General features: G+C 49.6%; 2 protein-coding genes across 2 annotated transcripts in view; both read right to left on the bottom strand.

The window, feature by feature from the left end:
• Positions 1–229: 229 nt before the first annotated feature.
• On the bottom strand, positions 230–10,510 carry Ankrd2 (ankyrin repeat domain 2). Its single transcript, XM_076834705.1, has 9 exons — positions 10,388–10,510; positions 5,796–5,897; positions 5,298–5,456; positions 5,096–5,203; positions 2,990–3,088; positions 2,547–2,645; positions 1,570–1,668; positions 1,278–1,376; positions 230–492 (listed from the first exon to the last, which is right to left on the bottom strand). The coding sequence occupies exons 1-9, from the start codon at positions 10,484–10,486 to the stop codon at positions 346–348; spliced, it is 1,011 nt and encodes a 336-aa protein (XP_076690820.1). The 5' UTR covers positions 10,487–10,510; the 3' UTR covers positions 230–345.
• A 1,401-nt stretch (positions 10,511–11,911) lies between these two features.
• Positions 11,912–24,063, bottom strand: part of Ubtd1 (ubiquitin domain containing 1) — a 52,723-nt gene continuing 40,571 nt past the window's right edge. The window contains exons 2-3 of the mRNA XM_076834986.1: positions 14,219–14,446; positions 11,912–12,979 (exon numbers count right to left, since the gene is read on the bottom strand). Coding sequence (XP_076691101.1) covers positions 12,594–12,979; positions 14,219–14,446 — 614 coding nt within the window. The 3' untranslated portion in view covers positions 11,912–12,593. The remainder of the gene's footprint in view (positions 12,980–14,218; positions 14,447–24,063) is intronic.

The following is a 24,063-nucleotide window of genomic DNA, read 5'->3' as shown; positions in this document are numbered from 1 at the left end:
AAAGAGCTGACCTGTGCATGGGCCAAGCCTGACTCCCAGGGATTTGGGAAGAGGCAGAAAAACATGGTGACAGGATAGAAGCATGGAGAATCCACAGTAGAAAGGCTTCCAATTCTCCTAATCCCCAAACCCATCTTTCCCCCAGTCTTCATTCCTCAATATTTTGAACACAAATGGAAACAAACATCACAAATAGCAAAATGAACTTTTTTATTGTAATCATTGGTGAGTGCTCCCGGATTATGCAGGAGGTGGCTGGGTCCTCAGTTAGCTCTTGGGGCCATTCTGTGACCATCTGGCTGCACAAGGGAGGAGCCAGGTGCCTGGCTGGGCTGTGGCAGGCATTTATTGGGCTGGCACAGGCTGGGGAGTCTGGCGCCCACTCCCAGGCCCCTCTAGCCCGTTCTGCTCTGAGCCAGGCTCCGGGTGTTCCAGGGCGTGCCGGGTGTCTGCCTGCCATAACTGCACCAGGTCCGTGGGGGTCTTTCCTGCCTGGGGGGGGACCACAAGGAGATCTGTTCACGGTTCGGAAGTCTACCAAAAGGTGTCCTCAGCTACATCAGTGGTTCTCAACTGGGGCCACTGGACACAGTGAAGACATTTCAGTGGTCACAACTGGGAGAGTGGGGACTTCTGATATCTAGTGGGCAGAGCCAGGGACACTGCTTAAACTCCTTCGATGCCTAGGATAGTCCCCCCACAACAAATTACCCAGCCCCAAATGTCAATAGTACTGAGGTTGAGAAACATCCATACCTTCTCCATATCTTCCTTTTTGTAACCTCTTAGTCTTCCCTGTATAAAAGGGACCTCCCATGCCCCTCTATATTTGATTGTTCTGGGCCCCATAGAAGATCTGTTTCTGAGGGTCAAAGTCCAGACTCTTGGATCTTCATCCACCCTCATTAAACTCAAGGACCACCAGAAACCAGCACAGTGTGCTAGGAATGGAGGGGCCAAGCAAATGCTTAAATTCCTTTCAGCTCTCTCCTCTGTGACCTGGGTCCTCCTGGGGCCTGCATGTGAGAATGTCCTGTGGACTACTGGGGACCTTTGGGAAATCTTTTTACTGTTTCTCTTTCCTCTAGATTCTGCCACACAGAGAGGGGAAAGTGGTAGTTGGAATGGCATTCTGAAAAGGACATCTTCAGGTACTGTACCAATGACCAGAACCAATGATCTATATCCCTAGGCTGGGACTTCCCCAGGGTCCCAACAGACCCTCCACTGTGCAGGTGCTCAGCCCAATCACTGACTCAGGGAAGGAAGGAACTTACCAGGTTCTTGCACATCATATCAGCTCCATGCAGGATCAGCAGTTTGATGATTTTGTAGCGGTTGAGCCTCACAGCATCGTGTAGGGCACTGTCCCCTTCCTAGAAATGGTGTAGCACTTACCATGACCCTTGGCGGGGGCAGCAGATGGAGAGCAGGGTGACAGAAGGTGGGCTGGAGACCCTACTCAGGAGCCACAGTCTGGAGGGTTCCCGAGGGCCACCCGCCTGGGGGAGTGCATGAGCTGCCCACATAGCCATGGTGGGGCCAAGCCAGCGGGAAGCCAGCACTCACTCTGTCTCTGGCATTGATGTCCAAGCCCAGGGATAAGAAGTGTTCCACAATCTCCACATGCCCCGTGCGGACCGCCACGTGCAAGGGAGTGCTCAGCAGCTGCATGGGAGGAAACAGGACATGCTGGCTGAAGGGCCTAGACTGTGATGTCCAGGGGTTGACGGCTATGCTGATTCTAGCTTGAGCCCTCCCCCATGTCCTAGTGCCAAGGCCTGAGCCCTGGAAGGGCAGGGAATGAAACAGTTTCCCACCATCCTATCCAATAGTCCAACTCTAAAGCCTTACGTGCCACCTCCTCTAAAAACGGTCTCTGATTCTCCTCTCGCTGAGCTGTGGGCAACCATTCACTCCTCCACTCTTATTTTATTTTATTTATTTATTATTATTTTGCAGTACTGGGGATTCAAGCCGGGGCCTTGAACACACTAGACAAGCGCTGTACTGCTGAGTCATGTCCTCAGCCTGCTCTTCTTCAAATACTTATAAAGATGCCACTTGTTGGGAGATGATTGTGTGGTGGGCATGGCAGAAACTTACAAAGCATTAGCTGTATGTTGAATAAATAATTCATTTACATATATTTGCCCACCTAATCTACACAAGAACCCTTTTACAGATGAGGAAGAGAGGCTCAGAGGTCCAGTTACTTGTTCCAGTTACCAGTGAAGGAACAAATGAATGGAAGGAGGGTAGATTAACAAATAAACGAAGAGACGAATAAACAGATGGATGGATAGATAAACAAATAGAAGAGTGACAAAGGATGGCATGGGATAACAAATCCCAAGTCTCCTGTACTCCCTTCTTCTCTACTCTTTGGTCTCCATCCCTAGACGTGGTCCCTCAAGGGGCAACTGCTCAGAGGCCACTCTAGAAACTAGACAAGTTCACTACTTTTCTGCCACCTGCCCTTTGCCCCCTGCCCTCTTCCCTGCAGTCACCCCAGCATCTACGGCACCTGAGCACTGCTGCCATACCTTATCCCGCACATTGGTGTCTGCTCCTCGGCTTTGCAGGAGTTTCACCACCTCCAAGTGGCCTCCGCGGCAGGCCCAATGCATGGCTGTGCAGTCCAGCTAGAAGGGGAGGATGGGGCTTAATTGTAGAGCTGCAGAGAAGAAATGTCCTTGGAGAAAGAACCCCAGCCAAGAAAGTGGAGGGACATCCAGGGGAAAGGTACAGAGAGTGGGCAGAGACACTGTGGGCAGTGGAACAGAAGAGCCCTTAGGGCCCATCTAGTCCAAGCCAGTTAGGAAGGAGATGGGATTCGCCCAATGCCATACAACCTACTAGAGGAGGCACCCGGCCCCTGAGCCCGCTATTGTGTCCCAGCTTGGCTTCCATTGTCAGGGAGAGGAGGTCTATTGGTATAGGACCAGCTCTTGCCTCCCCCACCCCCAATACCCGCCCTCTCACTCACCCGGTCCTGGAAGTCCACGGTGGCCCCACTTTCCAGAAGCTTCTCTAGTATCTCCATGTGGCCCTCCAGGGAAGCTCTGTGCAGTGCTGTCCGACGGAACTGTCCCCAGAGAGGCTGTGAGGCCTTGGCCTCTGGCCCCAGGTCTGAGCCCACCTTCCACCCAGACTGAGGCCTAGGCTCTGCTGCAACCCAATTCTGACCCCCTATGCTGAGTCCCCTTCTCCCCCCACCCCCGTGTTTTGTAGCTCCTTTCCAGATCAGCCTTAGAGCCCCTGCCCTTCTCACCCTTGGAGATTGACCTTCTTGCTGGCCCCCGCATATCCTATAGCTTTGCAGGGGCCAGTCCCTCTGCTGGGAATGTCTGTTTTGCCCTCACTTTTCCTGATGAAAATCCGCTACTCCTTCAAAATATGGCTCATGTGCCATTATTTCCTTTGAACCTCTAGGCAGAGTTGCCTCTAGGCTCAGCTGACCCTTGACCTTGAGCATTGAAGGGTAGATGGAGTCTCGCTGGACTCCATTTCCCAAAAGTGCTGAGCACAGTGTCGGAGGGTAGGTTGCCCTGGTTACAATTCAGGGAAGGAAAGGACTTCCTCCCTCCTGTGCAGCCACTTTCCTCTTTGGACTTTGAAACACTGGGGCCACGCATGACTTTCCATATGCTAAGATCCAGTTCTGGGCACTCTCCCGCCATTCTCAACCCTTGTCTTTTTTTTTTTTTTTTTTTTTTTTTTTGTATTCCAAGCACCTAGTAGATAGGAGGTGCTTGGACAGACAAAAAGGATTAAGACCCTAGAGGCTAAAGAACAGAAAACACATGTTAAAATCTACAGTAATGCAGACCAAAGATAGGTGACCATTAATGCTTAGTCCCAGTATATGAGAATAAGGGGACCCTTATGAAGTATAAAGAGGCAGCTTCAAGGAAAACAAAAATAAGCATGACGGGTGGTGGAAACATTTTAAAAATAGATGGGAGGCGGGTGCAGTGGCACCTGCCTGTAATCCCAGCTGCTTAGGAAGCTGAAGCAGGAGGATTATAAATTTGAGGCCAGCCTGGACAATTTAGGGACACTCGGTCTCAAAATACAATTTTAAAAGAGGTAGGACCAAGCATGGTGGTGCATGACTCTAGTCCCAGAGACTTGGGAGGCTGAGGCAGGAGAATTTTCAGTTTGAGGCAATTTAGTGAGACTCTTGTCTCAAAATTTAAAAATTAAAAAAAAAAAAAAGACTGGGAGTGTAGCTCAGTAGTAGGGTGTCCCTAGGTTCAATTCTCAGCACCACAAATTAATTCATTAATTTAACTTAATGAAAAAGAGCTAGAGATATAGCTGGCTGGTAAAGTGCCCCTGGGTTCAACCTTCAGTACTGTAGAAATACAAAGAGATGTTGGTGATGTTTGCACAGCTTTTTAAGTGTAATTAATGCCACTGAAGTTAGACGTTAAAATGGCATATTTCATGTTATATTTTAACCCAATAAAATAATGCAAATAGGGGCTGGGGACATGGCTCGTTGGTGGAGCACCTGCCTAGCATGCACCAGGCCTTGGGTTCGATCCACAGTACCACATGCAAAACATAACTTTTAAAAGGCAGCATGAGATTATACCATAAGAAACAAAAATGCCATATCCTAGTATGGGCTTTATAGTTTTTTCATTAATTCAATTAATACTTATGGAGGTGCAAATATTTCATTTGATCATAATATGTGACACAAGTAGGCCAAATTTCAGCAGAGGAAGCGGAGGCCTGGAGAGGTGGAAGCGACCAGCCACAGATCTCAGAGCTAGGGAGTGGCAGACATGGGATTTACCCCCATATTTCCTTCTTCTGAGCTCTTTTTATTTGACGCTATTCCTCCACCTTCCCTAGAGAAATTCGTGGCATAAGTTACTCTGCAGGTGGTTCATAGTTGGGGAAAGATCTAACAAGGATTTAGGTAAATTTTGGGGTGAGGAAGAGAACATCCTATTCTGGGCACTCCTTAACCCACCCCCAAAACGCCCATGGCTGTTCTCAAACAGGCCCACAAATGGGCTGAACCAGGGTCTGGGCAGGGAGAGCTAGGCAGGTGCAGGTGCAGGGGAGGAGACTTCACCTCATCGCAGGTGTCAGCTGAACCCCCATCTGCAAGGAACTTCTCAATGACCTTCATTTTCCCCTCCACTGCTGCTTTCAGGAATGTCTCCTTATCCACGGGGCCGGTCTGCAGGGTGAGAGTCCGGTCACGGAGGGTGGTCCATGTGATCCGGGCCTCCCGGCTTTCCCCTGTCCAGAGATGGCCTCCCCAGAACCCTTACGATCTCCTCTGGCTCTGGAGGCGGCTCATGGGCTGCAGCCAAGGCTTCCCGCTTCTTCTGCTTGCGTTTTTTCCGCAGCTCGATGAGGTTCTGGATCCCGCCCACATCGATGATCTCCCGCCGCAGGTCCAGGGATGTCTTACGCACGCGCTCTTGGCCCTGAGTTTTGATGACCCATCAACCCACACTGGAATTTAGAGGCGGGGCAGGGGTTGAGGTCCCGTGAGCTAAACTGGAGATGGGGGTGGCGTGTGTAGGGAGACCTTCTAGAGAGAAGGAACCAAGGTCCAATTCTCCTTCCAGAACAAGATGGCAAAGATGCAGGGAAGGCAGGGAAGGGGGAGTCTGATTAGTCAGGTCTAGCGGGGCCGAATGTCTGCATTGCTCACGTGCTTTCAGGAGCTCTGAGCTGCTGGTCCAGGGACCGCGGGAGGAGAGAAGGAACCCTGGCCATACATGCGTGGCTGAGCGCAGATGTTGGGGGTCTCCCACACTTACCTTAACCTTTTGCAAAGCCAGATTCTGGGCACCGAGGTGCTTCTCGTCCTCTAGCACTAGCATGTCCATGGGCAGCTTCCCCTGTGTGGCTCCCCGCAGTTTCTGGTGAGTCAAGAGAGTACCTTCTCCAGAACCTCGAGGCAAGGGGGAGGTTTGGGGGAGCCGGTATCCACTCCCCCAACCATCCCAAGGTCACACTAACAATGACTCCCGTGTGACCTCAGAACCCAGGCAAGAACAAGGCTCCTAGAGAAGTACCCAGAAGGGGGCTCTTTCCACAGTTCCTCACCTCAGGCTCAATCCCAACCCCTGGCTCAAACACCTGCTTCCCAAACAAGACTGAAGGCCCCTGCAGTGAGTTTTTATGAAGTTAAATATATAGATGTCTCTTGATTTCCACAGGGGATTAGTTCTGTGGCTCATTGCAATACCAAAATCTGCAGATGCTCAGGCCCCTTGTATAAAAAGGCATAGTATTTGCATATAACCTCCACACATTCTCCAGTATACTTTAAATCATTTCCAGATTGTTTACAATACCCAATGCAGTATAAATGCTATATAAACAGTTGTTACACTTTATTGTTTAGGAAACAATGACAGGAAAAAATCTGTGCATGTTCAGTGCAGATGCAATCTTTTCCCCCAAATATTTTGCAAATGTGATTGATCTAATCCACAGAAGCAGAAGCCGAGGATTCAGAAGTTCTAAATGCATTCACTTTTTTTAAATTTTGGCATTAAAAATTCACATTGAGGGCTGGGGATATGGCTTAGTTGGTAGAGTGCTTGCCTTGCATGCACAAGGCCCTGAGTTCAATCTTCAGCACCCCCCTCCCACCACCACAAAATCACATTGAGTGGGGCATGGAGGTGAACATATGTAATCTCAGTGACTTAGGAGCCTGAAGCAGGACAATCACAAATTTGAGACAAACGTCAGCAACTTAGTGAGATCCTGCCTCTAAAAAAAAGAAAAGTAAATCAGTATTAAAGCACCCTTGAGTTCAATCTCCAGTCCCCCCCCCAAAAAAAATTATATTGATGAGAAAATCGTGATCTGAAATGGTAGTTTTTAAATTATTTTTTTCAGTGCTGGGGACCAAACCCAGGACTTCATGTATGCTAGCTGAATGCTCTACCACTAAAATTCATTTCTGGTCCTTTTAAATATTGTATTTTTGAGACAGGGTACCTCTAAATTGCCCAAACTGGCTTCGAACTTGTGATCCTTTGCCTCAGCCTCCTTAGTAGCTGCAATTATAGGCATGCACCACTGTTCCCAACTGCTATTTTATTTTACTTTATTTTTAAGTGGACTTCTTGACAATATAAAAATTTGGCAGTTATATTAGACATTGATTTTCCCCCCAAAAGCTAGGAAACTATTGCTCTCAGGGAAACTAAGTGATGGGAGTAGCTTCTCAGCTTTCAGGCTGAGGTGGATCCTGAGCAGTCACTGTATTCTCACTGTAATAATGGTTCATCTCCCTTCCAGGTCTTCTCTCCATTTGTAACTCTGTTTTTCAAGACTTCTTGTTTACTCTTTGTGAAGTGCTGGCACCCCATCCCTGGAGCCCCCAAGCCCATGTATTGTGTAGATGCCAGCCCAGAAACCTCTGCCCAGGTTGGAGGGTGCTGAGGCCGGAGGGCAGCTGAGGGGACTGGTACCTTCATGGTGCCCAGCTGCATTTCTCATTTCTTACTCAGTCCCAGAGTTAGCCTCTTCCAAGGTGGATTGGAGGGCTTATTTCCCAGGTCTCCTATTTTAACTAAACCCAGGGCTTCATGTAGACTAGGCAAGTGCTTTACCATTGAGCTTCATCCCCCATCGCCAGTTCCCCAGGTCTCCATTTTGAAGGTCCCGTCAACTACTGCCTTCTCTCTTTCTTGTCGGGCTTACATGGCTTGTGGTCTCCCCAGTGCTGGCCTCACTTGAAACACTGCATCTTCTTCCAGGGATAAGAGATGACTTGGGACTGCAGCTACTGCTGCATGTGGGACTCTGGCTGGGCTCCCCAAGGAACATCTAGAGGGTGGGCTTGTGGCTTAATCATCTTAGTGTCCCCAGCACCTGTGACAGGCCTAACACATTGTAGGTGCTCAAAGAATTTATGGTGAATGAACAAAGGAATGAGTGAATGGATAACGGGAGGCGGGCTCAGCATCTCTGCCCATCCCTAAGTCCTCAGTGATGACCTGGCCCAGAAAGCTCCCACAAGAGAGATCCAGCAGCTCCTGAGACCTCCTCACACCACTGGAAGGGGGCATGGGCTAGCCAGAGGCTCTCTGTGAAAACCCTGCTGAGCTGGGGCCTGCTGGGAACAAATATGGACTCTAATGCCACTCACATCTTACTCATAGCCCCTCAGTTCAGGTTCAGCCTTGTGGGCTGTGAAATAGGTGCTCCCATCTTACCTCACAGATGGTTGTGCATATTAAATGAAAGAATGTCTCTAAGTGCCTGGCAAGAGTGGGCACTGGATGGGGAGGTTGGCTCTGAGGGCACCAGGTGTCCTGATAGCCCTGCAGCTATATTTGTTAGATGAATGAATGGAAGAGTACTGCTCTGTGTCCCCTTGCTGAAGATTCCTGTGTCCAGTGGCAGCACTCCAGAAATGACACAGCAGCATGACTCCCCTCCCTGGCACTGACCAGCCATGTGCACACGCCCTTAGGGGAATTAGAAGTTGGATTCCTGGAGATCCAGGGATGCCCTTCTTCCCTTGAGTTCTGATCCTTTTTTCTTTTTCTTACTCCTCATTCAGCCACACTTCCTTTTGTGAATGGTGTGTTCCTCTGAACTGATCTATTATCTCCTCCTGAGGGGGAGGGTGTGCTGGGGATTGCATCCAGGGGTACTTTACCACTGAGCTACATCCTTACTATTTTTCTTTTACTTTCCTTTCCTTTTCTTCTTTTTTTCTTTTGAGATAGGATCTCACTAAGTTGCTGAAGGTATCAGATTTACAATCCTCCTGCCTCAGCCTCCCAGGTGGCTGGGTTACAGGCACATGCTATGATACCCAGCTATCTCCTCCTTTCCATTCCTGTTAGAACCAGCCTTTCTCCATCCTACAAGTCCTTCTCAGGGCCATCAGAGCTTCCTTACTGAAACAAGTCAGAAGGTACCACTCTCTACTCAACAACACTTAGTGGATTTCCATTGCCCACAGAACAATGGCTTTCTCTGATTTGTCCTGTCTCCCTTTCTGGCCTTAGCCCCTCCTACCAGACTTTCTCATTAGTTACACTTTCTCTTATGGATACTTTAGGTGCTGTCATTTCCTTGGCCTGGAATATTCTCCCCAGTCCTGATCTCCACTTACCACTCTTGAAGGTCCAACTCTAATATCATCCATCCCACAGAGTAGTCCTTGAAGGCCCCCAGATGGAATGACCCACCCACCCTTTGTGCTTCTTCACTACTGATCCACATCTCCATTTAACCATTTCTACTTGACTATGAAAAATATTGACTATGAGAAATGTTGGCTGAAACGAATGCAGAGTTGGTGAAAAGAAGGTAGGGTCTGGGCTTTATTGGTCCTTCCATTCTTCTCAGCATCAGACTCTTGGCAGAGCAGACATTAGGCCAAGTGTTAGTTTAAATAAAATTTAGACAAACTGGGGGTGGTGCACAAACCTGTAATCCCATTGACTTGGAAGGCTGAGACAGGAGAATCATAAATTCAACGCCAACCCAGGCATCGTAGTGAGACTGTGTCTCAAATAAAATAAAAAGGGCTGGAGATACACCTCAGCTCAGTGGTAAAGTGTCCCTGAGTTTAATCCTCAGTATCAAAAATAAACAAATAAATAAATGATTTAGAGTATGACAAGACTGCACTCCTGCCCCCTTCCTTACCCTAGAGGAAATGCAATTGTGCCACCAAGGACTCCCCACATGTGGCTGCAGTACTGGGAAAATCAATGCTTCCTTTCCCATCATCCCTTCATCGCTTGGTACCATTTATAAGTGTGTTGGGTGGGGAGGTGGGGTACTGTGAATTGAAACCAGGGCATTGTGCATGCTAGGCAAGCACTCTACCGCAGCTACATCCCCAGTCCTTTTTATTTGAGGCAGGATCTCATTATGTCACCCGGGCTGGCCTTGAACATTCTATCCTCCTGCCTCAGCCTCCTGGATAGCTGGGATTACAGGCAGGACCACTATGCTGAGGCACAGTCCCAGTCTTTATTCCCCTGTAGTGACCCAACTTCAGGAAGTTGCTCCTTCCCAGCCTCCCAGAAGCAGCGGGGTGTTCTCAGGGCCACAAATCCTGAAGCTCCCAGGCAGTGCCCAGCTGTTTGCCCTGTACAACCTGGCCAGTCTCCTGAAACCCAGTTGGGTGGAAAGGGTCTTGGGAAGCTTGTCTTGGCTCCCATGGACCACTACTCTGTTTTGGAGACTGAAGCCTCAGTCTCTCATCACCAGCAACCCTCTCTGCCAGGAATGCGGCTAGCAGGGCTCTTGGGGATACTTGTCACCCACCCCACCACCACAGGTACAACGGCCAGGCTCTTCCTTCTCATGACAAAAGAGATGAATGTCCCCACACTCTGTCAGGTCTCCATGCCCCTGTTCCCACCTCACTCTTCTCCTCCTGTGCCAGCCGCTGCTCAATGAGTGCCGTGGCCCTCTGCACCGCCTCGGAGCTCTCCACTGGGCCCTCCATGGTGCCGTCCATAACTGCCTCCCTCTGCAGGCAGAAGGCACTGGGGGCTATATAGGCCAGAGAGCTCGTGCCCGCCCTCTGGGTGCCTTTGTCATGAGCTCACTGGCCCAATTCTTCACCTGCCTCCCCCACCTATCACCTTCACCTCAGGCAGCCCCAGGGAGCAGGGGAAGCCAGGACAGGGAGCAAAGTAGCCCCGCCCCCAACTACTGGCATACTAGAGCCGAGGGCACAGTGCCTCAAGGGTAGGGGAGCAGGGAGGAGCCTGTTCAGGCTGCCTGAAAGCTCGGGTCCCAGCCAGGCAAACGGGTTACACAAAGCACCTGCTGGCTGCTTCCTCTGGCTGGATGGCAGTGCCACCTGCTGGATGCTTAGAAACCCTGCCCAACTAGTGCCAGTGTGGGGCCTGAAAACCAAACAGGGGTACCCATGACAGGCCCATGCCCCCAGGCTACCTGTGAACAGGTCCTGCCAGCCTTGGAGAGAGGTAGACTCCAGACTGCCTTGTCCAGCCTGGGGTACCAGGACAGCAGAGGGAGTCAGGGCAGCCGGCCACCTAACCTCTGATCACTGCTCCTGGGGCTCAGCCTCTCTGGGGCCCCACAGCACCCCCTAGCGAAGCATCACTGCATGGGACCATGTCCATTAGTCACAGAGAGATCTTATCCATCTGCCTCCCTCAGGGACCTCTGCAGGAATTACAGGGTTGTTTCAAGACAAGGATCTTGGGAAGCCAGAGTGCAGGGCCAAAGCCAGCTGACAAGGAGCACCAGACAATGCAGGGCTACCTTGAACAGGGGCCAGCCATGCTCACTGAGAACAAAGAATATTCCCAGCTGGAGAGAAAGCAGACCTGCACTCACCAGGTTCCTCACTGGAACTTGTGGACGAGCCCTGGGTCATCCTGACCCACAAGGAAATGGTTCCCTTTTCTCTCTGGTTCACTAAACCCTGACATATGCTCATCATCTAAATTTGTCAGAAATCCTGCTTTGACACCCACTCAGGCAGCATTGGCTGGACTTCCACACACACCTTGATCATGAGGGCCTGGCCTGTGGGACCAGAGCCTAGAGCCAGCCCACTCCTACAGGAGGGGCAGACCAGCAGCAACTAATGCCACCTTCCTAGGTGTTGCTTCACTGTCAAGGCACTGTCACATTGGCTCTTCCACTTAACCCTCACAGCAACTGCAGGCAGAGTCACCTCCACCTTAGAGAAAAGCCATGTGGGTTCAGAGGTTAAGACCTCCTTGAACACAAGAGGAACTGAAATTAGGGCCCAGAAGATAGCAGCTCTGGTCTGTGTGCTCTGCTGTGCCTGGACAGCCGTGGAGACCATGCCCACCTGTTCCCACAGAAGCAGGATCTGCAGAACTCAAAGTTGAATGCCAGGCAAAAGAGGAGGAGCCAAAGGCTTTATTGATAAATATGCACATATGTCTGTACATGAGGACCTGCTGAGGAGGCCATGACCAGGCTGCAGACCCACCACCACTTGAGTTACAGCCAGGAAATGGCCCCGTGCAGACCCCTGCCACAAAGCCCAACCATCCAGCCCCCTGCCTCATCTCTGCCGATTGTGCTAGAGGCAGGGAGAGGCAGAGGCCCGCCTGCCTCAGGCTCCCCAAGCCCTGGGACTCACTGGTGGTTCCCTCCTCCCAAGGGGACTGGCACTGTGCCCAGGGCAAAGTCAGGGTGGGAGCGGAGGAGGGAGACAGCAGCTGCTTCCCGACCCTGAGCAGAAAACCAGAGTGAGCACAGTGCAGCACCGGATGACATATCTGGGCCTCAGGGCCTCCAGGCTGGTCCCTGTGGCTCCAACCTGCTTCAGGAGAGATGCAGGGTGGAGGGCCCCAGTCGCCTTTTCTCTGACAAGGTTGGCAAGGCCTGTGTGTGGCAGCATTGTTCCCTGGGTGCTGGGCACTGGTGGCCCACAGTGCCCCTGGGAGGCAGGGTCCCTTCACGGCTCACCCAGAGCCATAGAGCGGGGAGATGCCCTTAAAGAAAACAACAGCACTTGAAGGCAGCAGCAGGGTGGGGGGCCTCGTGCTCCAGGCCAGCTGCTCAGCCCTGCAGAGGCCTTCCATGGCCTCTCTTCCCAGGAGTCCACGGGCCCATCAGTCCTGGGGTGGTGGGGGCTGGTTGATGATGACCTGGATGACAAAATCTTTCTGGATCTTTGTTTCCTGGAGCCGTGTGCGGTCTGTGAGCAGCTTTCCAGAGAAGAACCACCGCTGCCAGGATGGTTCGATGCCTTCCTGGGTGTGCAGCTGCCTCTTGAGCTGCCCCACTGTGTCAGGCAGGCTGGCGCTGAGCCTCACGTCCTTGCCCGTGGAGAGGCGCACCTTCAGTGGGAACTCACGGCGCACACTGGGGACAGGCTCGGGGGGCTCCAGACTCTCCTCCTCAGTGTGCTCCAGCAGCAGGTTCACGGGTGGTGACAGGCAGTAGATGGGCAGCTGGTAACGATTGCCCAGCTCGTCATAGCATTCACAGAGGGTGCCTGTGGGAAACACAGGGTGGTCAGTGTTCACCTGGGGATGTTGTCATGCACTGAATGCTTGAGTTCCTGAAAATTAATGTTAAAGCCCTAACACCCCAGTGTAACTTTCTGGAGATGAGACTTCTATGAAAACAATCAAGGTTAAATCAGTCATTAACGGTGAGGCCTAAACCATAGGATTACTATCCTTATGAGATGCCAGAGAGCTCTCTCCCTTTCTCTCTTCCCAGCATGTGAAGACACAGCAAGAAGCTGGCCATCTTCAAAATAAGAAGAGAACCCTCACCAAAAACTAAATCAGTCGTCACCCTCGTCTTGGATTTCCAGCCTCCAGAACTGTAAGAAACAGATTTCTGTTTTTGAAGGCACCCAGTCTATAGAACTTTGTAATAGCAATCTAAGCAGATTAATCCAGCCACCATGGCTGCCCCACAGTCCCCACAGAAAGGTCTTTCTGGGACAGCCTTATGACCAGAGGAGCACAGGGCTGGAGCTAGGAAGACCTGGGCTGGCATCCTGGCTCCACCAGGTGCTGGCTCATCAGCCCCAGGACATTGTTTAATTTTTCCTTTGTTCACCTAACAACTGCTGAGCACAAGGTGCTGGGTGCCGGGTGCAAGACAGTGCAGCTGGAAGTGTATTCACTGAGTCGCAGGCATGACCTTGATGCTGGGATGGGACTGTATAATGGACATTATATGCACCTTGCTGAATCCTAACAGTTGTGTACCTTAACACTTGCAAAGTCCTCTGGTTCTAATATGAGAAGTGGCTTATTCAAGGTCACACAGCTAGGATACAGTCAAGACAAGACCCGGGTCTGTGACTCTCTACTTTGCTTAGCCCATGAGCCTGATGTGAACTTAAATGAGACCATGCAGTAGAAGCTTCTAGCTCAATGTCTGGCACATAAAACCCAACAGAAGATTGGTGCTTCAGATGTTCTAGGATCCCAAAGCAACCCTGAGCAAGTGTTCAGCTTTCAGGTTTGCTGGTGCCTTTGTGTCCTCTCAGTAGTCAAGCAGGGACCCGTGTCTTTTGTTTCTTTGTGTCCCCACCTTCCTGATCCATGCTCTGAGGGGGGGCTCAATTGAACAAGTGAATAGCTGTTCCCCCCACCCACACACCTCCCTGCCTCCACCAGCTTGGATAGAAACTTCTGATGTGGCTGATCACTAGCTGTCCTCCACAACTAATCTCTGTGATGGATGACCCCCACCCCGCACCGGCTCAGCTCACCATGAGGCAAAGTGATACTGGCTCCATCCAAGATGGCCTGAGCCAGCTCGTGGTCATTGGCCTCGGCAGCATAGGCAGCAGCCTTGAGGGCATCCCAGATCTCCTTGCGGCCCTCAAAGGCAGGTGCCGTGTCCCAGAATTCATCCCGTTTGCTCCGAAGCTGCCCATCAGTCATGGGGTAGTCGCTCTTCCATTTGAGCCGTTCCTTCTTCAGGGGCTCATTGCGTCCTAGACAGGGCACAGGGACAGGCTCAGCATCTCTAAAGCCACCTGGGTTACAATTCATCTTCTCACTAGCCCCTCACCACTTGAGGCCAGGCCCTGGTCTGCCTAACACCCCACAGCACTGGCTCCTTAGTATTTAGGTCTCTGGGCCCCTCCTCAATAGCAGGGAGGAGTCTGGAAACCCAACTTAGGGATATAAGATAACTTTGTCAGCAAAGTATTTGCAGATGCTCCTCAACTTACAATGAGGTTATGAATGGATAGTTGAAAATATGTGAAGTCAAAAGTGCATCTGTTTACCCAACTTCCTGAACACCACAGCTTAGCCACACACTGTTGTTTCCCTTTGTGGTCATGTGGCCCAGTGTGCGCTGCCACTGCCCAGCATGGAGCGTTGCTGGCCAGGGAAAAGCTAAAAATTCAAAATTCAAGGTGTGGGTTCTACTGAATGTGTATCTTTTTTGCAGTCTCAGGAAGTAAAAAAAAAAAATCTAAGCTGGGGACTTTCTGCACACCTTTGCTTGTCATTGAAGTTTTAATTTTACTCTTTCTTTGAGTATAAAGTAATATACGTTCAGCATAAAAGAAATGTGGAAAGAATGTAGATGTGTAAAAATAGTAAGTAAAAGCCACCATTACAGAACCGACATGTGCCAGATCACAGGCTGGGCACTTTGGACTTGTTCTCTTTTTTGCAGCACTGGAGACTGGACCCAGGGCCTCGCACACACCAGGCCAGCATCCTACCACAGAGCGGCAGCCCCGGTCCTCTTTATTCATTTGACCTTCACAACAACCCAATAGATTGGGAAACTAAGACTCAGAGGGTTTGTCATTTGTCTAAGGACACATAGGTTCTGACTTAATGCAAGACTTTGACTCCAAAACCCAGCCTCAGACAACCGAGGGGAAAATTACTCAGAATTCCACCGTTTAGAAGCAATGACTGCTGACACCTACACATTCCTTCCAGCTTCCCTTTCCCCATTTTTCTCAATATAGTTGAGTTTGTATTATTACATTTCTTTTTATCCCTTGTTCCAGAAAGAACTTAAGACATTTTTGTGCTAATATACAACTTTCTTTTCATCTCATATTTATATTACTGCCAACTTCCAGATGATTAAAAATTATAAGCAGTTTGAATGTCTTGTTACTAACATGCTGCCATACAGATAGTTACAACGGTCCCCACCCCTATGGGCCTGGGGCTGGAACCCAGGACCCAGGACACCCCACACATGCTAGGCAAAATGCCCCACTAGTGAGCTACAGCCTCAAACTAGCCCAAGACTTTTTTTTTTTTTTAAATCATAACCAACCAACCAATTTCTACAGCATCTGAAGAAGAAAACATTTCTGTCAAATGTCAATTTTCTTGTTACCCAGCTCCAAGTGACCTCCAAGATAGCCCTGGACCCTCAAAGGTGTCTGGAGGCTCAGATGTCTCAAAGCTAAAGGCAGAGTGACAACATAAGCCAGGTGGCAACACTCACTAAAGCTGGGGCTGCCTTCAGGCTGCTCCCACTGGCTGGGGCAGGAGGGGGTTACTCAGTGAAAGAAGACAGCATTCACTGGCTACCAACTGTGGGCAAGCACCCCATGTGAGCTCTTCATTTGTATTCACTCTCCCATTTCACCCTTGCATAGCCTTAGGAGGTGGGTATCATTGTTGCTGCTTCACAGATGATACGGAAGATGAAAGAGATTAAATGACTTGCCTGAGCTCTCAAAGTGAAGAGTGACACAGAGGATTCCACCTCAGGTCTGACTAAATCCTGTGGTTTGCCATCTAAATTCACAGCTACCTGTGTGGGCAGAAAACTCTGTAGCCAAACATTCAATTTAAAGTGTTCTGGGGGTTGGAAGAAGGAAAGCAAATCCTCTTTAGAGGAAACCAACTTCAAACCAGGCCTCAAAAAATTCCCAAAATAAAGTTTCAAGGAAAAATAATAATAAGGGCATAGTTAAAAAGCAAACAAAAACATCATATGCAAGGGAGCAGTGTGAGTCAGCAGACAGAAAATCAGACCACGAAGACCTCAGACTGGAATTTATCAGACAGATTACAAAATACTGAGTTTAAGAAATGAGAGCCTTAAACACATGGATTAAGGCTAGGAGATCATAAAGAATTCCCGAGAGTAGGGCTCGGAGATGCACACCTGTAATCCCAGTGATTCAGAACGCTGAGGCACAAGGATCACAAGGTTGAGGCCAGCCTCTGCAATTTAGCGAGGCCCTGTCTCAAAATTTAAAAAAAAAATTAATAAGGGCTAGAGAAGTAGCTTAATGGTGATGAGCCCCTGGGTTCAATTCCCAGTATCAAAGAAGAAAAGAAACTTCCTAGAAAAAGACAGGCTTGGGACATTTTAATTAATTTATTTTATCTAAAAATTTTTTTGGTAGCAGGGATTGTATCCAGGGGTACTTTACTACTGAGCTACATCCCCACCCTTTTTTATTTTGAGACAGTGTTTTGCTAAATTTCCAAGGCTGGTTGTGATCCTCCTGCTTTAGCTTCCCAATCTCTGGGATTACAGGCATGCACCACTGCATACAGCTGGGGCATTTTAAAATGTCCACCTTTTAGCTCTGTTCCTGACTCTGAAATAGCTCAACTGTGAACTGAAGAACACTGAGCTCTAGCTGGACATGCATCTCTTTCTCTCAAACCAAAGGATTTATCTTTAAAATAAACAGTCTCATGGTGGCCCTTTCAAAGTTGTCACCTCTTGAATTATTCTTGAAGCAGCTTTCAGGATCACCTCCCTTCTACCCAGAGAGCAGCTAGTTTTCCAAACTGTCATTTATGCACTTCTCACCCATGGGTGGACACTGCAAGTGAGCCTAAGTATTAACTGCATCTGCAGTGACCCAGGTCACAAGGGTGTAGAAACGCCTCACCCCACACACAGGGCACTTGGAGTGGAAGGTATTAGAATGGGGTGATGGTGGTGGGCAGGGGATCAGGCAGGGTTAATGCAGGAAAACAGCAGGAACCCAACCAGCTCCATCTCAGCATCTTTGCACTTCTGTGCCACCAGAGGGCAGCCAAAGCACCTCTGGGCCAGTGCTGGCCCCCTGCATCAGTAGGTCAAATGCAGCAGAAAAATATTTTAACATTGAGCTCTCCGGGCACAAAGTTAAGCATACACAGGAGACATGCCCTAATGTCCAAGCTCAAGTACTGGTGCATACAATCTTAGGCAGAGACTCAGATGAAAACGGAAAAGGAAGCTTTCCCTCTAAGTAAATGGATGATGACATTTTAATTTCAAATACTTATAACAAAAGGGTATTTTATAGTTAGTTGAGTCAAAAAAAATTGGCAGTGGAAAGGATGTGAACACTCATATGCTGCACAAACTGGTACAAGCCTTATGAAGGGCATTTGGAATAATACCTTTGGCTCAACTATTTTGTTTCTAAGAATTTATTCTAAGAAAATAATCACAAGAAGTGTGTATGGTGAGGATTTATAAAGATTTTTAGCAGGGAGAGCTAGACACAGCATCAGGAAAAAAAGGTGAAATAAAATCTGCATCTGTACGAAGGATCAGTGGCAGCCATTTTGTGATAGTGAGGAAGGATGTGGAGTAACATGGGGAACGTTCATAACATAGCGAGAAAACATTCCAGAATAATAGGTGCTCTGTGTTTCAGTTTTTGCTTCTAAAAAAGTATGCATGATGAATGGGCATGGTAGTGCTGGACTGGGAGACAGGGCAAGACCCCCACCTAAAATTACAACAACAAACCAATAAAAAGTATGCATAATTATATACATACTTTAAAAGACAAGAGAAATTCACAACCAAAATATTAACAGTAGTTATATCTGATTGGCAATTACCAGTGACTTTTTTTGGTTTATATTTTCCAAGTTTTCTACAATGAGAACTTCTTGTGTTATTAACAGAATAATACAACGAAAATCGTTCGTAAGGAAAGATGTACGCGGGGTTCTGAGGAATAAACACAATAAAGTGGAAAGAGAGTGGGGCTGAAGTGGTGGAGCAAGAAGCCTGAAGCTTCCTTGGCAGCTCGGGGCGGCTTTGTCTAGGGCCAGGGCAGGTTCTGCTGGAGTCAGCAGCAGAAGTATCCAGTGGCTTCTGCTTAGGACTCCACCTGTTCTAGATAAGCTTCACCCAAAGACAGAGTAACAGAAATGGTCCCTAATCTTAATGAAGCTCACAAAAGAGCTTTCAAAAAATAAGTAAATAAAAGTTCATGCTAGTCAAGACTTTCAACTGCATGGGGAGGTGGTGGGGCAAAACACTCACAAAAATCATGGGCTTCTGTGACTATGGTAGGCAGCAACAGCAGAAGATATCCTTGACTGGGCAGACGATGTGTGTCTGCATCCAGAGGCAGAAAAGCTCTGCACCTCCTGCATTAGAATCTCCCGGGGTTCCGGTTAAAAAGGCAGTTTGGGGAGCCGGGGATACAGTTCAGTAGTAGAGTATGTGCTCAGAATGTGCGAGACCCTGGGGTTCCATTCCCGGCACCAAAAGAGAGGGAAAGAAAAGGTAGATTCACAGGGCCAAGGTCAGATGCCCCGAATCAGAGCACTAGGGGCTGGGCTGGGGTGTGAACTTGATTCTGTTTTAAGAATCTATTTGTAAACACAGCAGGACAGAAGTGAAGATGGTGTGTTTGAGCTCACTGTAATATAAATCAGCTCAACACAAGGTCTCCAAAGCTGCTGCCAGGAGCAGATCTGGGGAGGGAAGGGGAGAGCACAAAGGGCACCACGTCTGGGTTGGAGGAGGATAATGATGGTGGATGCTGTGGCTTGGCCTCCATAATGAATGGTCTCTGGTGATCCCACCCCAAGGGAGGGCACTGGGAGGGGAGCGGGAGAGAACACTGAAGGGCCTTTCCCACCTGCCTGGAGCTGGCGTGCGTCTGAGTGTGTGCACTCTCAACGTCTGACACGTTGCTTAATTCCGGAGTGTACAGCAGGGGGATTTTCTCAGACACAGGAAAGACAGCTGGTGGCTTGAAGCTTGCTGGGTGGTGCCTCTCCTCTGCAGCATCTGGTGAGCTGAGAGTGGAACTGACAGATGCACAGGGAGCAGGGTGGGGAACAGTGCAGGAATGACAGGAGAGGCCAGGGGGCAGCATGGAAGGGCGAGGAGAGGTCCACAGGAGGCTCCTGCACTTCTTGATCTCAGAACCCAAGAGATCCTTCCTGTGGCTTCTGGGACTGACATAACTGAGCCCCTGGGATGGGACACTATGCCTGAGACCTGCCAAAGGGAGGAGAGATTTCCCAAGACAGTCCACCCAAGCCAGGAGACAGGCCTATTTATACCTGTGGCAGTCCCCTGGCTATTTCCACACTGGGTTACCAAGCTTGTCCCTAGGCCCTTGTTTCAGGGATGGGGCCAACAGTGCCCTTCTCAGAAGTACCAATTATGGACAAGTCTTGGCTTGTTCTGCTGATGTGAGGGATGAAGCTCCAGGAAGAAGGCAGGAGTCGGAGCCTCCCTGACCCCTGGGCTTGAGGGGTCCTTCAAACAGATGCAGAATCAAATCTCTCCACCCTCCTCCTGCCCACCCCAGCAGTCACAGCTGGAATGCAGGTGGCCTGCCAGTACCCACCTGCAGAAGGGATAAGAAGTCAGAACAGCAGGCCCTAGAAGGATCAGCACAGCCACAGAAGGCAGGGAAACAAGCCCAGGTAATCCCTTCAGGAAGAGCAATATTTATAGTCAGACTTAGCCGGGGATGACCCTTGAGCCTGTCTACCCTTGGAAGGGAAAGGGCTGGTACAGCTCTGCTCAGGTAGAGCCTCTTTGGGGCCTGTAGGCCATGCCTTCCCATTCATCCCCTGGGGCCCCAACTCCAGGGCTTAGGGAGAGAGAAGGGTAGAGCCCGTTGCTAAGTGACAGGCCAGACTTCCTAAACTGCATCCCCTCCAGGGGCACACTGGGCCCCGAAGGTCCTGGGCAGGGCTGGAGGACTATGGCAGAGTGCTCCCCATCCTCTGGGAGCCCTGTTCTTGACTCCAGGAAGGCGCCAGGCCCAGGGCATCTTCCTCTGCCATGATCTTGTTCAGCAGCCCAAGGCTGGGACCACCTCCAGTTCGTCTTACAGGTCCCAGGGAGAGGCTGGCGTCTGGCATGCCTCAGGAGGAGCCAATGAAGTGAGCAGACAGTTTAGGGAAAGAGGAGGAGCTGCCGGGAAGAAACCCCTGCAAATAAGGAGCAGCAGACTCTGTTTTGTGAAGAACCCTCACTGAACAGGAAGAGAGGGAGGAAGGAGAAAGGAGCCAGACAGAGGGGGACAGAGTCCGGCACTGAGGGGTACAGTGTGGAGGATGAAGGGCTGGTGCCAGAATGAGCCCAGGGAGGGCTGGAACCTCTGCGGCCAAGGAGCAGAGGCACAGCCAAAAGAAACGGACCTGTGGGGAGGCGTGGCCGGCCACGGGAGAGACAAGGGGGCAGACAGGAGCACAGGGACAGGGCCGCTTGCTCCACGCGGCTCACAATGTGAGCATTCACCCAGCACGGCGCCTGGGCATGCTGGGAGGGCAGGCCTATATCTGCTCTCTGTCCTGTGCCTCCCTCAGGGTCCCTGGAAAGCCAGGCAGGGGACAGCGGGTCACCCCAGGACTGGGCACTCTTGGACCACACCCCCGCCCATTCCTGAGCGATAATGACCTAAGCTCTACTACAAACAGAAGCCCTGCATCCTTAGGGATCCACCTGCCACCCCACCAACAGCCCCTTCTCTGGGTTGGCATGGAGAGAGAACTCACAGGTAGAGTGAAACAGGGAGAGTTTGGGAAATTACCAAATTTCTTTGTTTTACGTCATTTTTTAAATTACTGCTGTTCTTTTCTTATGGTGAATGCATTCCCATCTTCATTTTGGACTGATGTGCTTGTCCCCAAGTGCAACCAGGGTCCTGACTGGAACATGAACAGGCCAGTGTGAGCAGTTCTAGAGGGAAACTGACCACGCATGCTTTTTGCCAACTGAGACTATGGACCACTCAGTAAAGGACACCACAGCCTCTGCTATCTCACACAGGGGCTGCAGAGGAGGACAGTGGGGCTTCTCTCTGGGTATTGACCATCTATCTGCAAGAATGTGGGTGAACGACCTCCCAACTTAAGCCTCAGTGTTTCCATCTGCAGAAAGGCTTGACCCCCCACCTTGTGGCCACTGCAAGGACTAAGTGACAGCACTCTGCCTAGTGCTTAAAATATGGCAGTCACTATGTCACTAACAATCAAGTCAACACTGCTTATCACCATGATGCAACTAAAGGGTATCATCTTTTTTTGCCCCCCATGAAGTTGCTGTGAGTTTGAAAACATTGAAAACCTCTGCTGTCATGAACTTTTCGTCTGCACCGCTCAGTGCAGGAGAATTCTGGGGTTAGCTAAGGCTGCTTGACAGGGACAACGAGCAGGTTTGATGGATGCTGCTTCCCTGCACAGCACAGGGTCAGCACTTTTCCTGAGGCAGAAGAGGGAGGATGGTGGCTAATAAATAAAACAGGAACTCCTGGGGTTGCTAGAAAGGTCTCCTGTGGCCAGCTCCTTTGGAATTTCAGGGGTGAGAGGCATGGGTCCTCTGACACTGTGCTGTCCACAGCCCACAGGCAGCCCTGACTCCCTGCTGTCAGAGGGCCTGGTGCTCACCGGGTTGGTAGCCAGAAGCCCACAGGCCAAACGTGATGCCCAGGATTCCATTCCACTTGATGTCGACTGCTATAAGCACTTCTCTCCTATGTGCCACTCCACCAAGGCATGACCTTCAGGGTAGGGCAGGATCCCCAAGCTGGAAGTGACCAGGTCACTGGCCTAGTTGCTTCATTTTACACAGGAGAATACCAAGGCTCAGAGGTGATGTGACTTTCCCAGGTCCCACAGCTGTTTCCCAGGCGTGTGTGTATGTGTATGGGGAGGGGAAGCTGAGTTTTAACTAGAAAATGAAATTGTCAGGGCCTGGACACACAGAGATGACCACAGGAAAAGCAGCAGCCACAACATGCAGCAGGAGTCAGTGGGGAGCAGTCACAGGTCTGCTCTAGCCTTCCAGTGCCCCCAGAAAGGAAGGGAATCCAAGAACTGGGCCCTCCCAAGACACTGCACAAGTCCGTGTGCCTAGGTCTCCCACAGGCTTGAAGAAACAGACCCACAATTCAGCACTTGAAGAAACACAAGACCCCAATTCAGCACGGTTGGTTTGCAGCTTGGTGAAGAAGACCAACCTCTTACCCTACACAACACTCCTGGCTGGTGGTGAGTCTCCATCTGGGGAGCTCAGTATGTCATAAGGAAGCCTATTCCATTGCTGGATGAATCTGATGGTTAAAAAACAAACAGCAATTACAGTTACCTCCCCACTGAGCTACATGGAAGGCCTAGAACAGAGATAATGCCTAGAATCTGAGGGCACAGAGGCTCCTTGACTACAAGAGGTTTTGTCCTGATACCTACTGAAGTTGAAAATATTGTAAGTCAAGAATGCATTTAACACACCTATCAAACAAGATAGTTCAGCTGAGCCTACTATCTTAGTCCATTTCTGTTGCTATAACAGAATATCCAAGACTAGGCAATTTATAGAAAAAAAGGTTTTTTTGGGCTTATGGTTCTGGCATCTACTTGACCTTTCATGCTGTACAAATAGCAGAAAAGCTCAAGAGGGGAAGAACAAGTAGGCACATGCAAAGAGAGGAACAGGGCCAAACTCCCATAAGAAACACATTAACTCATTGATGAAGGCAGATCCCATGACCCCAAGGACCTCTTAAAGGCCCTACCACCTCTCAACACTGTTATGCTGGGGCCAAGACGCAGTATGAGTTTGGCAGACATATCACACCCAAATCACAGCACCGACTTTAAACCTGCTCATAACACTTACATTAGCCTACAGCTCAGCAAAGGCATCCAAAACCAAACCTATTTTACGATAAAGTGTTAAATATCTCATGTAATTTATAGAGTATAGAAAGTGAAAAACAGGATGGCTGTGGGTTACTCCTGTACCACTGTGAAGTTGAAAAGTGGGAGTCAACCATCATGGGCTGGGAACTGACTAAAGTTTGGGAGTCAGATGGTCCTGGATTTGAACACTGTTCCATCCTTCATTTAATTAGCTAAGTGACCTTGGGCAAATGTGTTAGCTTCCTAGTCTCTTCTGGAAGGTAGGGAGTGATCAAAGCCCCACATCTTAGGAGGGTTGAAAGGATCAAAAATATATACACTCGAGTAAATGCACATACACTAATCTAATCAAGAAGATTATACATAATAAATCAACTAACCTAATACCCCAGGTGAGGTCTCCTTAGCACAACACCTGGCAGGCTCTTGTTTCAGAAATCTCAAGATAGGTTCACAGAAGAGCACCATTCTAGCTAAGAGGAGGCACTTATCACTGTCACTGTAGTTGCTGCTGTCATTATTATCAATGTTATTGTCTTGACCTGAGGTCTGTGGGCTCAACTCTCTGGAATAACAGTCTTGCCCCCTCAATGGGCCACCTGATGCTTTGCTGTTCTTCATGCTGAACATCCGTTCCCACTTCCTCCTACTGCTTCTCCCAAGTCTTCAACTTCTTGTATGAGATGCTGAAACTGATAAATTCCTA

The sequence above is a fragment of the Callospermophilus lateralis genome, chromosome 15, assembly GCF_048772815.1.
Source record: "Callospermophilus lateralis isolate mCalLat2 chromosome 15, mCalLat2.hap1, whole genome shotgun sequence".
NCBI lineage: Eukaryota > Metazoa > Chordata > Mammalia > Rodentia > Sciuridae > Callospermophilus > Callospermophilus lateralis.
This window is presented reverse-complemented; position numbering and strand designations above follow the sequence as displayed.

Coding starts and splice junctions, on each gene's coding strand:
- Ankrd2 (XM_076834705.1), bottom strand. CDS start 10,486: ATGGACGGCACCATGGAGGGCCCAGTGGAGAGCTCCGAGGCGGTGCAG. Junction 3,089..5,095: donor CAGCTGACACCTGCGATGAG/GTGAAGTCTCCT, acceptor CTCTGGGGACAG/TTCCGTCGGACAGCACTGCA. Junction 1,669..2,546: donor ACACCAATGTGCGGGATAAG/GTATGGCAGCAG, acceptor CCTCCCATGCAG/CTGCTGAGCACTCCCTTGCA.